This window comes from Mercenaria mercenaria, chromosome 13 (genome assembly GCF_021730395.1).
Source record: "Mercenaria mercenaria strain notata chromosome 13, MADL_Memer_1, whole genome shotgun sequence".
NCBI lineage: Eukaryota > Metazoa > Mollusca > Bivalvia > Venerida > Veneridae > Mercenaria > Mercenaria mercenaria.
Genome location: NC_069373.1, coordinates 77253055 through 77265926, shown reverse-complemented (window position 1 = coordinate 77265926; position 12872 = coordinate 77253055). Strand labels below are relative to the sequence as shown.

General features: G+C 36.5%; 1 protein-coding gene across 5 annotated transcripts in view; it reads left to right on the top strand.

The window, feature by feature from the left end:
• The window catches only part of LOC123528526 (histone deacetylase 11-like), a 44810-nt gene that overhangs the window by 5412 nt on the left and 26526 nt on the right, over window positions 1-12872 (top strand). For 4 of the 5 annotated variants that reach the window (XM_045308291.2, XM_045308290.2, XM_045308288.2 and 1 more), the window contains exons 3-6: window positions 3554-3654; window positions 5482-5517; window positions 9664-9780; window positions 12303-12485. In XM_045308291.2, coding sequence (XP_045164226.2) covers window positions 3554-3654; window positions 5482-5517; window positions 9664-9780; window positions 12303-12485 — 437 coding nt within the window. The remainder of the gene's footprint in view (window positions 1-3553; window positions 3655-5481; window positions 5518-9663; window positions 9781-12302; window positions 12486-12872) is intronic. The other variant, XM_045308292.2, reaches the window with a different exon arrangement.

Sequence of the window (12872 nt, the reverse complement as noted above, 5' to 3'; positions counted from 1 at the left end):
CTTTCTTAAAAAGTAAAAAAAAAAATCAAGACACTGGAAATAGATGAAAGAAACAACTGCTACGATTTCAAGCAAAGAAGTTTAATAAAAAAATGTATTGTTCTCAGATATTTAGTTTAGATTAATATATATATAGCAAACTGAGAAAATGTTGAATAAGCTTGGGAACTTGTTTTAATTATATCTGATCCGTAGCGCCGAAGAGCAGACAATACATAATCTGTCACTTTTTCCAGACCGTTTTAAAATGCCACAAAATCAATTATCACAAAAACCCTACTTTTTTGAAAAATATATAGATTGTACCATAGCGTAAGGACTGCAGATGATAAAAAAGATGACTCTTAATTTGTTTTATTTGAGAATTAAAACATCACAACCCACACCGCTAGTTAATTCGCTACGAATTGCGAGGTCCTGCTTTCACCTCCAAGGTAATTTGCATAATCGATTGCTCCGGATGTGACGTCACGCCGACCTGATCAATTAACTGGTGTATTCCAAACACGTGTCAACTATGCCGATAACATTGCCTAGGGCGATAGGATGCAGACGACAATTAAACCGATTATAACCGGAAGTTAATCTTATTTATCTAGCTGTCAATCAGATTGAACTGGCAGGCTACTTTTTTGGAACATTTTAGAACGCCAACGCAAATTTTATTCAACTCTATATTCAGCAGACGACAATTAAACCAATTTGTACGGGCAGTTTTCTGATGAAAAATTAAACTGCCATTTACAGTTACTGCCAATTTAATTATCTTTAAAAACGTATTATAAACAGACCTAACTGTCGACGATTTCAAAATATCTTTAATCTGGATCTAGGTTAGATCTATATGTGTTTTTAATCTGAAAAGAAATGCCATTGTTCGAAGCAAAAAAACAATCTTTTTTTTTTTCGAATTTTCAGAATTTGTAAAGAACGCAAATTTGTTGAAGTATTACAGGCCAGATATTTTTAATAGTTTATTTTTTAGCCAAGACAATTCTGGCATAATGAATGTTTGTTTTGCATATTAATTAAAAAATATCGGGAAACCCAGTCCTGTTTCTATTTTTAGAAACATGGCTGATACAGGAGAACTAAAAAAAACCAACAAATAAATTTGCTTGCATACTGTAATTTGCGTCAGTAAAAATATTCTAAAACACTTAAAAATTAGACTAAGTATATTTATTGAATAAAGCATAAAAAACTTGTTGACAAAAAGCTGTAATTTAATAGTGTGCACAGATGCCAAATATCACGTATTTTCGCGACCACATTGTTTTGTACTTTTCGAGCAATTTAAGTGCAGTTATGGTCAAAAGAATCATGAAAACACTTTTGATATGTATAAAGAAAAAGTATAAACATGAATGATACTCAAAGACTTTGTAAACTTTCCATTGTGTGAAGCTGTGTCCATACTGTGTGTGCATGAATGGGGCTAATTATAATTGAGCCATTGCCCAGTCCATAATGTCAGTCAATATCAACCATTTCAGCTGCCTTACACAAACTAAAAATGTGTCCTGTAAATGCCTTCAAAATCCATCAGAACATAGCATTTTAAACATTTATAGTGGGACCCCACCACCAATATTTGGAGGTAATTTCCCTGAATCCCAAATTCCTACATCCCCAGTAGGGGCCTACTGCTTTTTAAAGCAATTAAGAAGAAAATATGTTTGTTCAAATATACCATTTTTATTTTTACAAAAATTGCACGCAAAGATCTGCATCAATTTTGGCTATTAATTTTTCATAGGTTAAAAAATTGGCCATTATTTTTTGGAGGCCAGTGTGAGCCCTGATCAAAGGTCAAGGTCACAGGCCTTAACATGGAAAACTGGTTTCAGATCAATAACTTGAGAACCACTTGAATCAGAATGTTGAAACTTCATATTATGATTGTACATACAGAGTAGATGACCCCTAACGATTTTTGGGTCACTTGATCAAAGTTCAAGGTCATGGGCCAGAACATGGAAAACTGTTTACGATCAATAACTCGAGAACCACTTGACCCAGAATGTTTAAACTTCATAGGATGATTGGACATAGAGAGTAGATAAATCCTATTGATTTTGGGGTCACATGATCAAAGGTCAAGGTCACAGAGGCCAAAACATGGAAAACCATTTCCAATCAATAACTGGAGAACCACTTAACCTAGACCTTTCAGACTTCATAGATGATAGGGCTTACAAAGGAGATGAACCCTAATGTTTTTGGGGTCAATCGATCAAAGGTCAATGTCACAGGGACCTGAACCATCTCACTTCATTTCTGATCAATAACTGGAGAGCCATTTGATCTAGAACTTTTCAAACTTCGTAGGATGATAGGGCTTATAGTGTAGATGACCCCTACTGTTTTTAGGGTCACTTGATCAAAGATCATGGTCACAGGGGCTTGAACATGGAAAACTGTTTCCATTCAATAACTTGAGAACCATATGACCCAGAATGTTGAAACTTCAAACCCCTAACGATTTTGGGGTCACTTGATCAAATGTCAAGGTCACAGGGGCCAGAACATAGAAAACCGTTTCTGATCAATAACTTGAGAACCACATGTCCCAGAATGTTGAAACTTCATAGGATGATTGGACATGCAGAGTAGATGACCTCTATAGATTTTGGGATCAGTTCATCAAAAGTCAAGGTCACAGGGGCCAGAACATGGAAAACTGTTTTAAATCAATAACATGAGAACTATTTGACCCAGAACTTTCAAACTTCTTAGGGTGATTGAAAGTTCTGGGTCAAATAGTTCTCATGTTATTGATTTAAAACAGTTTTCCATGTTCCATGCAAAAAGCTATAGGGGTAAACTACTCTGTAAGTCCTAACTTCTTAGGGTGATAGGACTTACAGAGTAGTTTACCCCTATAGCTTTTTGCTTTACTCGATTGGAGGTTAAGGTCTCAGGGGGCAGATTATGGAAAACCATTTCCAAGGGGCCAGAACATGGAAAACCATTTCCAGCCCATTAATTGAGAACCACTTTACCCAGAACATTGAAACTTTACAGGATGGTTGGGCATGCCTAGTTGATGACCCCTATTGATCTTGGGGCCTTTCTTTCAAAGGGGTAAGGTCACAGGGACCAGAACATGGAAAACGTCTCCTATCCATAACTTGAGAACCACTTGATCCAGAAACTTCATGGGATGATTGGACATTCTGTAGATGATCCCTGTTGCATTTCAGTCACTAAGCCAACCATCAGTGTCTATTTGACTTTTGCTCCTGTCCCCTATTGACATTTTGTCTATTAATACTACATGTGTGCTTTGGGGGAGACATGTGCTTTTCTACAAAAACATCTTCTGGTTTTAAATAATTTCATGGAAGTGCTCCTTGAATGACTGTCTACCAGTAACCAAGATAATTAAGATTACCTTGATTCATCAAAAAGTATTATTTTGGGGGACATAGTTAATTTTTGCATTATGTATTGATGTAAACTTTTTAATTACTTGTTTCCCAGTTTGTATAAAATGACTTTTGTTTAGAAAATCCTCTTGTAAGAAACTTTTTTTGTTTTGTATTTGCAGAAGCGGGTATGATCAGAGATGACACAACAGTGAGACCTGTGGAAGCAACAGAAAATGATCTCTTGAAAGTTCACACTAAAGGATATATAAACAGTTTAAGAGTATGTAATCAAGTCCTCTGTCAGTATATGGTATTTGATCATCCATCTGAAAATTTTCCTAAATATGGTTAGGTGCCTTAAAAAATTCTGTGGCCACATGTATTGAGATGTTATGGGGCTTCTGTGGCCACATGTGTCGAGATATTATGGGGCTTCTGTGGCCACATGTGTCGAGATATTATGGGGCTTCTGTGGCCACATGTGTCGAGATGTTATGGGGCTTCTGTGGCCACATGTCTCGAGATATTATGGGGCTTCAGTGGCCACATGTATTGAGATGTTATGGGGCTTTTGTGGCCACATGTATTGAGATGTTATGGGGCTTCTGTGGCCACATGTATTGAGATGTTATGGGGCTTCTGTGGCCACATGTATTGAGATGTTATGGGGCTTCTGTGGCCACATGTATTGAGATGTTATGGCGCTTCTGTGGCCACATGTATTGAGATTTTATGGGGCTTCTGTGGCCACATGTATTGAGATGTTATGGCGCTTCTGTGGCCCATTTGCCCAGTGGTTAAGGTCACTGGCTTCAGATAACTTGCTTTCACTGATGTTAGTTTCAAACCAGGCTTTGGGTGTATAATTTTTCATGTGAGACAGCTATCAAGCTGGCTTACATTTGTATGAAAGTTGGTGATTCTATCCAGGTGCCTGTGCAAACAATGCTCAGAGGGACTCTAGAGATCTTCCTTCACCATCAAAAGCTGGAAAACTCGCCATATAACCTAAATTATGTTTAAAGATTTTATTATGACATTGTCTGTCTGACTGGAAAGGAAAAGACTTTTTTCTGCAGTGATTATTTCCCTGGGAAAGATAACTTTCACAGTATTAAAAATTATAACATATGTACGTCAAGTTTTCCAGTGGTGTCAATTCATCAAGAAATTTCTCTTTAGTATATAGATTTTGGTAGTCTGTCATGCGTCTGTGTATCAAAAGCAATTTTGTTGGTACCTCAATTCTTTGTGTTAAAAATAAAAGTTGGGGTCTCATTAGCCGAGTAGTTCAGGTAGCTGACTTGAATCACTTGCCCCTGACCGATGTTGGTTCAAGCCTTGCTCGGAGCATTGAATTCTTCATGTGAGGAAACCATCCAGCTGGCTAATGCAGGGTCAGTGGTTTTACCAGGTGCCCGCCCGTGATAGAAAAATACACGAAGGGACAAGTGGGGGTCTTCCTCCACCATCAAAGCTGGAAAGTCACCATATGGCCTATACTTATATTGATGCAATATTAAAATCAACAAAAAATAGATGTTAAAATGGAAAGTTATCATTGATCTAATTTATGCTTTGACTTTTTTTTATGGGTTGGTGCAAACATTATATCCATGAAAATTATTAACCCACTTCTAATGATGCTTTTACAGAATTCAGTTTGTTGTATTAAAAACTGCATTTCATGCATATATTTTATTCAGTCGTTTATAAGAAATATGAATATGCGAAATTGTTGTATAAAATTATTGATTAATCTAGATTTATTTTTACAGAGGCATACATGTATACTCATCTGTCATTTCCTTATGCTTAACCTATACATGAGCAGCTAATATTGCAGGGTACATACTGTGAAATCATTAGGTTTTGTGGGCTTTAAATTTCATGGTTTTGACAAAAATGTCTATTTTGTTGGGACATGAAAATCATTGATTCTAAGTGTTAAAGAAATAAAAAAGTTGACTATTACTTGTCCCTTTGGATTAAATTTCCAGGACTGAGGCAGCCATAGAATTCATGCAAATCTGTCTGCAACAAATCATAATGATTTCATAGTATCCGAACTAACACTCATTCTATATGTTGATCATTGCATGTGCAGCTTACAAGTATAGTGGAGGGGACAGTTTTGAAGGAGGTACTACACCATTGTGATACACCTGTTAAATGTTGTAAGCATGTGAAACTCATGCACATGATCACTCTGGCCATGTTCCTTTGACTTCTTTGAACAGTGTTCTAAAACCTAAGTAGTCTTTCAAAACTGCTGTTCAAGGAATAGAATATATCACTGTTCTGCTTTAGTACGAAGCCCTGTTGAGATCATCTAAAGTGCGTAGGAAACAAAACATGCTTTTTTAATTGTCACAAATGTTTGTCATGTGACTGATTTGTCTGCACCAGATTTTTTGCAGAATGTTCTGAGTAGTCAAAAGAATATGCAGTCTGTTAGTGGGGCACAGTTAGTTCTATAGTAAACAAAATCTGTAAGTAAGTTTTTGCTGCAAGAGTGTGTATGGACAATCACATCCCTGTATAATTTTCCTTCTTTTGATACAAACTTATTATAAAAGTTGGCAGACATTTCGCCCTTGTTACACTTGATTATTTAATAGTTTGAAACTGTACAGTGCTGATATTTAATCAAAGTGATTATCAGCTGGAATTGATAAATACATAATAAAGAGATATACATATACAATATGTAGTCAGTTATTTTATTTATTACAGTCGAGTCCAGATAATAATGTCTTTGGCGATTGAATGATGTTCACTTCTATGTACACCTGTCCATGAAAAATATTTTCATTGTACATAGAAGGGCTATGTAGTGTAGTTCATGTAAAAAAAAGGGCTACGCCTAAGTCTGGCATAAAAAGAAAAGCAATTTCTCTGGACACAAGAATTGAGATCATTAATGCTGTTGATGCTGCCCAACTTGCTCGGACAAATTATCTGTGAGTTATACATTCATTACTATGAATTTCGTTTGATACGAACATACCGTATAATGGGTATTTTTTACCTGCTGCTAATTATTACTATTTTTTACGACCAAATCATATTCATAAATATTGGCCTCGTATAAATTTGCCGTGTAAAGTCGAGTAAACCGGTAGACCTTGTGATTTTGTAAATTTTAAAATCGTATAAAATGAAATCATGTGTTTTACCCCAAATCCATAAACTTTTACAGCAGTAAAAATAACCCGTTATACGGTATTTCCCAGGTCCTAATGAGTTCGTATAAAGCGAGTTAGACTGTATGTTCCAAGGAGAGATCATGTGTATGAAAATTGTGTTTGATAGTTAATATTTTTATAAATATGAAGTTCTCTCTGTCACACTGAGTCTATCCACTGAAATCTGTTTTCTTTATCTGTATATCCATGTTTTGTTTTTTTTTCTTTAGTTTCCTCAGTGAGCTTTAGAACCATACCACAAAAAACTATTTTAACACCATTAATTGAGTAATGATCAAAACTAGACTTGGAGTTATTTGTCAATCATAAGAAGTTAACCCCTCCACTCTAACTTGATCTTTATGTCTATATGTCATGCTGCATACATTGTGCATCATAGTTTTTCATATATCATAACATAAATAGATCTTGTGAATAAATGCTTAACATAGCGTTATTATTTTTCTTTCTATAAGAAGAAACAAGTTTATGTTGAATTTACACAAATACTAGTTGACATGCTAAAGTGATATTGGCACAGTGTGCCAAATAACATGTTATTGGCACAATTTTGGTCCCTAGTAGAACCTCCAGACTCTGATGTCCATATCTCATAGCAATACATAAAATAAAAAGATCAATAAATTAGTGGGAATAGCCTTCTGGCCATAATGGGACACATAGGTCCACAGCGGCCCATGGTCAGTCAAAGACATCCTGCATGGCATTTCAAGTTATTTGGCAGTATTTCCACCCCATCCAAAGTCTGTCTGGTTAGCACCTTTTTATTGTTTTTGTACCACCGACAACAAAGTTGTAAGGGGGGTATACTGGTTTCAGGTTTGTCTGTCTGTCCGTCCGTCCGTCCGTCCGTAGACACAATATTGTGCGCACCATCTCTCCTCATCCCCTTGACACAATTTAATGAAACTTAACACAAGTGATCAGTAACAACAGTAGTTGTGCATGGGGCATGTTAGGTTCTTTCAGAAAATTTTTTTGCAGAGTTACGGGACTTCGGTTTTTTGTTACTATACTATATACATAGACACACTCTTGTGCGCACCATCTCTCCTCATCCCCTTGACACAATTTAATGAAACTTCTCACAAGTGATCAGTAACAACAGTAGTTGTGCATGGGGCATGTTAGGTTCTTTCAACAACAAAAATTGCAGAGTAATTGGACTTTGTTTCTTGTTAACATACTATGTACATACAGTCTGCATATGCAATCTTGTGCGCGCCTAATCTTCTGAACCCTTGCACACAATTTAATGAAACTTCACACAAGTGATCAGTACCAACCCTCGTTGTGCATGGTGCATGTTACGTTCTTTTAGATAAATATTCTGCATAGTTATGGGACTTTGTTTTTTGTTACTATACTGTATACAAACATATACATACAGTCCACATAATTATGCAATCTTGTGTGCGTCAAATTGCAATGTACTGTGTCAGTGCATGCGGGGGGTACATTCATCACCTTTAGTGATAGCTCTAATTTTATTTCACTTTGCAAGATGAGAGTTATGGCCCTTGTCAAAAAATACAAGTTTGTGTCCCATGTATCTCAAAATGTACTTGACCTAAAGTCATATAACAGAGGATTGTTAAATATAGCATGTGAAGATATGCATCAGATGTTCTCATTGGGATTTCACTAAGCTAGGCCAGTTATGGCCTTCCACATAGTGAAATATACACATAAAGTGCTTGAAAGTTTGTGTTGCAAACATCTTAAAATATTTGCACCCAGTCATGAAACCATGTACAGTGACAGGAGTGGGGGACACCTGTGTTCTAAGGACATGCATCTAGTTTGGGCACCTACAGCCCACATAAATGACCCAATTTAGTTCATACTCACACTCAGCAAACCTTGTGGCAAGACCCACAAACTGACGGTCAGACCTACATATATTGACCTTAGATCTTATATGATTTTCACTCTCAAAAAACAACATCTTTGGTCATACACCCGAGGGCATGATTTTATGTTTTTAAAACAGAGCTCCTTCTCATTGTTTGTGTTTATTGGGATTTGATTTTGTTGATGGAGTCAACCACAAAATGCACAAAAATTATATATTATTTCAAATTACTGGTATTTTCATTTATTTGGTTGTTTTTATTGTAAAGTGTTAGCATTTGTGTAGTGTTATTTCCTGCATGATTAAAAGTTCTTAGTCTGGTACGGTTGAAACTTTTTATATCAAAGTGTCACGCAGGATGTTTACTAGCTTTTCAGAAGGTACCAAAGGATAAGAAAAACAGGTATACTCTGTGAAATATGTAACTTTCAGCATAGTATTTTACATACCTTCTTATATATTTTTCTGCCTCCAAAGATGGGCATATTAAAATTGCACCGTCCGTCCGTGCGTGTGTCCATGTAAATTCTTGTCTCTGCCATCGATGAAGGATTTTAAAATTATTTGGCATAAATGTTCTCTATATTGAGATGACTTGCCATGTGCAAGACCCAGACCCCTAGCTCCAAAGTCAAGGTCATCTTTGGAGAACATTTTCTTTTTGTCAGGTCTTAGAAGTCAAAGGTAAACAGGGTCTGTTTCTTGTCCAGTCAATAACTCAGCCATTCTTCAAGGGATTTTAGAATTACTTTGCAGGAATGTTCCCAATAATGAGTTGATTTGTCATGTGCAAGACCCAGACCCCTAGCTCCAAGGTCAAGGTAACCTTCGGAGAACATTTTCTTTTTATTTATCTGGTCACAAAATGATTCATACCTAAACTATTCTGGCATATTTTGCGCAGACAACTGTAGCATTCTTGGGCATGCTTCGGGGGCATTTGTCACTAATAGTGACAGCTCTTGTATTTCAGGATTGTAATTAATAAATGTATTTTTCAAGATGACATCTTGCTATTTTAATATGTAACAAAAGTTACATTGTAACATAAACAGAACAAAGGTTTTTAGGCTAAATTACCATGATTAATTTGAAATGCATGTTGTATAATGTAATCCAATCATCACATTTTGCTTACCCTATCTTGTTCTTCCCCATGTATTATTCGTGGTCAAATTATTATCTAACACCTGTATATTATATTTGGTGCCTGTATTATTTGCAGTGGAGTATGACAGTGGCAGGAATAACAGAAGTTCCACCTGTAGCATTATTACCTAACTTCATAGTACAGAGAAAAGTTCTACGTCCATTTAGATACCAGACTGGTGGCACTATACTGGTAAATTTCAGTTATCTCGTACTATATCAAATGAAAAAGGTTGTCAGATTCCTTAATTTCTCAAGATAATCTTTAACGCTGTAAAATAATTTAATTTTGTGGGAACAAAATTTCATATTCTTTCCAAGAACGGCTATTTCATTGGCATATGAATTGTTTAAGGTACTTTAAGGCATGTTCGGGTCAGATTTTTTTCTACAATGTAGATTTTCAATAAACCTTGATTTTTTGATACTTCAGAATATACTTAGAAAATTTGCAAATAAAAATAGATAGGGGCGTGTGCTTGATTTTTTGCTATCCTTGTTTTGAAAAATTCTGACCTCACACAAGTATTCATAATGGGAGTCTATGGGAAAGTCCCAATTTTAATGACATTTTTTCACGAATAGAATTTTTATGTACAGTGTAAATTATAACTTCTCACAGTAGTAAATAAACACTGAGCTGGGGTAGCCTAATGGCTAAGGCACCTGTCCTGCAGTCGGGAGGTTTGATGGTTTGAGCCCTGTCAGAGGCAGGATTTGTTACTGAAGAAAGACCGGATGGTGAGCCACCAGCTAGTTAAATAATGGTTACCGTTTGCCTACCTGCCTGGTGACTGGCATTAAAAAAATAGGAATCGGGAAGTAATGCTGTTCAATGTATGTAGGTGTTTCATAAGTCAGCTTGGTATGTCCCTTTCAGTAGGGGTGACACTATAATAACCTTTACTTTATTTAAAACACATGGTCTGTAATATGGTGAAATAAAATTTATCAGAATTATGTATATCATATTGTATCTTTACTAAGACAGTAATGTTGCAGTTTTGATAAATTTAGTCTTGGACTGCCATTGATCCATACACTGATTTTTAGCTCACCTGCGCACGAAGTGCTCAAGGTGAGCTTTAGTGATCGCCCTGTGTCCGTCGTCCGTTGTCAGTTGTCCGTTGTCCGTTGTCAACAATTTGACTGTTCACACTCTAGAGGTCACAATTTTGGCCCAATCTTAATGAAACTTAGTCAGAATGTTACCCTCAATAAAATCTTGGACGAGTTGGATATTGGGTCATCTGGGGTCAAAAACTAGGTCACCAGGTCAGATCAAAGGAAAGGCTTGTTAACACTCTAGAGGTCATATTTTTGGCCCAATCTTAATGAAACTTGGTCAGAATGTTACCCTCAATAAAATCTTGGACGAGTTCGATATTGGGTCATCTGAGTCAAAAACTAGGTCACCAGGTCAGATCAAAGGAAAAGCTTGTTAACACTCTAGAGGTCACATTTTTGGCCCAGTCTTAATGAAACTTGGTCAAAATGTTACGCTCAATAAAATCTTGGACGAGTTTGATATTGGGTTATCTGGAGTCAAAAACTAGGTCACCAGGTCAAATCATAGGAAAATCTTGTTAACACTCTTAGAGGTCACAATTTTGGCCCAATCTTAATAAAACTTGGTCAGAATGTTACTCCTAATAAAGTCTTGGATGAGTTTGATATTGGGTCATCTGAGGTCAAAAACTAGGTCACCAGGTCAGATCAAAGGAAAAGCTTGTTAACACTCTAGAGGTCACATTTTTGGCCCAATCTTAATGAAACTTGGTCAGAATGTTACCCTCAATAAAATCTTGGACGAGTTTGATATTGGGTAATCTGGGGTCAAAAACTAGATCACCAGGTCAGATCAAAGGAAAAGCTTGTAAACACTACATTTTTGGCCCAGTCTTAATGAAACTTGGTCAGAATGTTACCCTCAATAAAATCTTTGACGAGTTTGATATGGGGTCATTTGGGATCAAAAACTAGGTCACGAGGTCAAGTCAAAGAAAAAGCTTGTTAACACTCTAGAGGCCACATTTTTGACTGTATCTTCATGAAACTTGGTCAGAATGTTAATCTTTTTGACCTCAAGGTCCATTTTGAATTTGGGTCATGTAGGATTAAAAACTAGGTCACCAGGTCAAATCAAAGGAAAAGATAGTTTATACTGTAGAGGCCACATTTATGACCATATCTTAATGAAACTTAGTCATAATGTTAATCTTAATGATTTACAGGTCAGGTTCAAATCTGGGTCATATGGGGTCAAAAACTAGGTCAATAGGTCAAATCAAAGGAAAAGCTTGTTAACACTCTAGAAGCCATATTTATGACTGTATCTTCATGAAACTTAGTCAGAATGTTAATCTTGATGATCTTTAGATCAAGTTCGAATCTGGGTCATGTTGGGCCAAAAGCTAGGTCACCGGGTCAAATCAAAAGAAAAGCTATTCAACACTTTTGAGGCCACATTTATGACCATATCTTAATGAAACTTGGTCAGAATGTTGATCTTGATGATCTTTAGGTCAATAGGTCAGGTGAGCGATACAGGGCCTTCATGGCCCTCTTGTTGAATTTTCAATTTTGAAAAAAGATCATTTTAGCTAAAATCTGGAGTTGAGTGCCTTTAACATAATATTTTAAAGAAATCTGTAAAAATACAGAAGTATTATGGAATACAGTTTTAAAGAGTATTCCACTTTTTCTGTGTTATAGGCAGCAAAACTAGCGATAGATCGAGGCTGGGGTATCAATATTGGTGGCGGATTTCATCATTGCTCTTCAGAGAAAGGAGGAGGGTTTTGTGCTTATGCTGATATAACACTTGCTGTCAGATTTCTTTTCTCACACAATCCACAAATTAAGAAAGCCATGATAGTTGATTTGGATGCACATCAGGTATGTTACTCTTTCCTGCATGCAAGGACCTCTGTGGCAGAGTGGCAACAGTTACTAACTTAGAATCACTGCCTGTCATTGCTGTGGATACGAAACCTCTGGCTTACTGAAGGGTGGTGGTACTACCAAGATGGCAGTCCATGCCTGACACAGTGCCTGTATGTGCACCCGGGGTTTTTCCCCTACATCAAAAGCTGGAAAGTTGCCATATAGCTTTAGTTGTATTGGTGTAATGTTGAACCCAACTAAATGTATAGAGTGAATGGAGATTGATCACAGTCTATTGGGTCAAGGTCAGTTAGGGCAGCAGTGTTACTTCGAAATTTTGGTAACTGTTCAAGAAAATGAATTGCTCACAATTTTCATACATAGGGCATATTAGCTAAA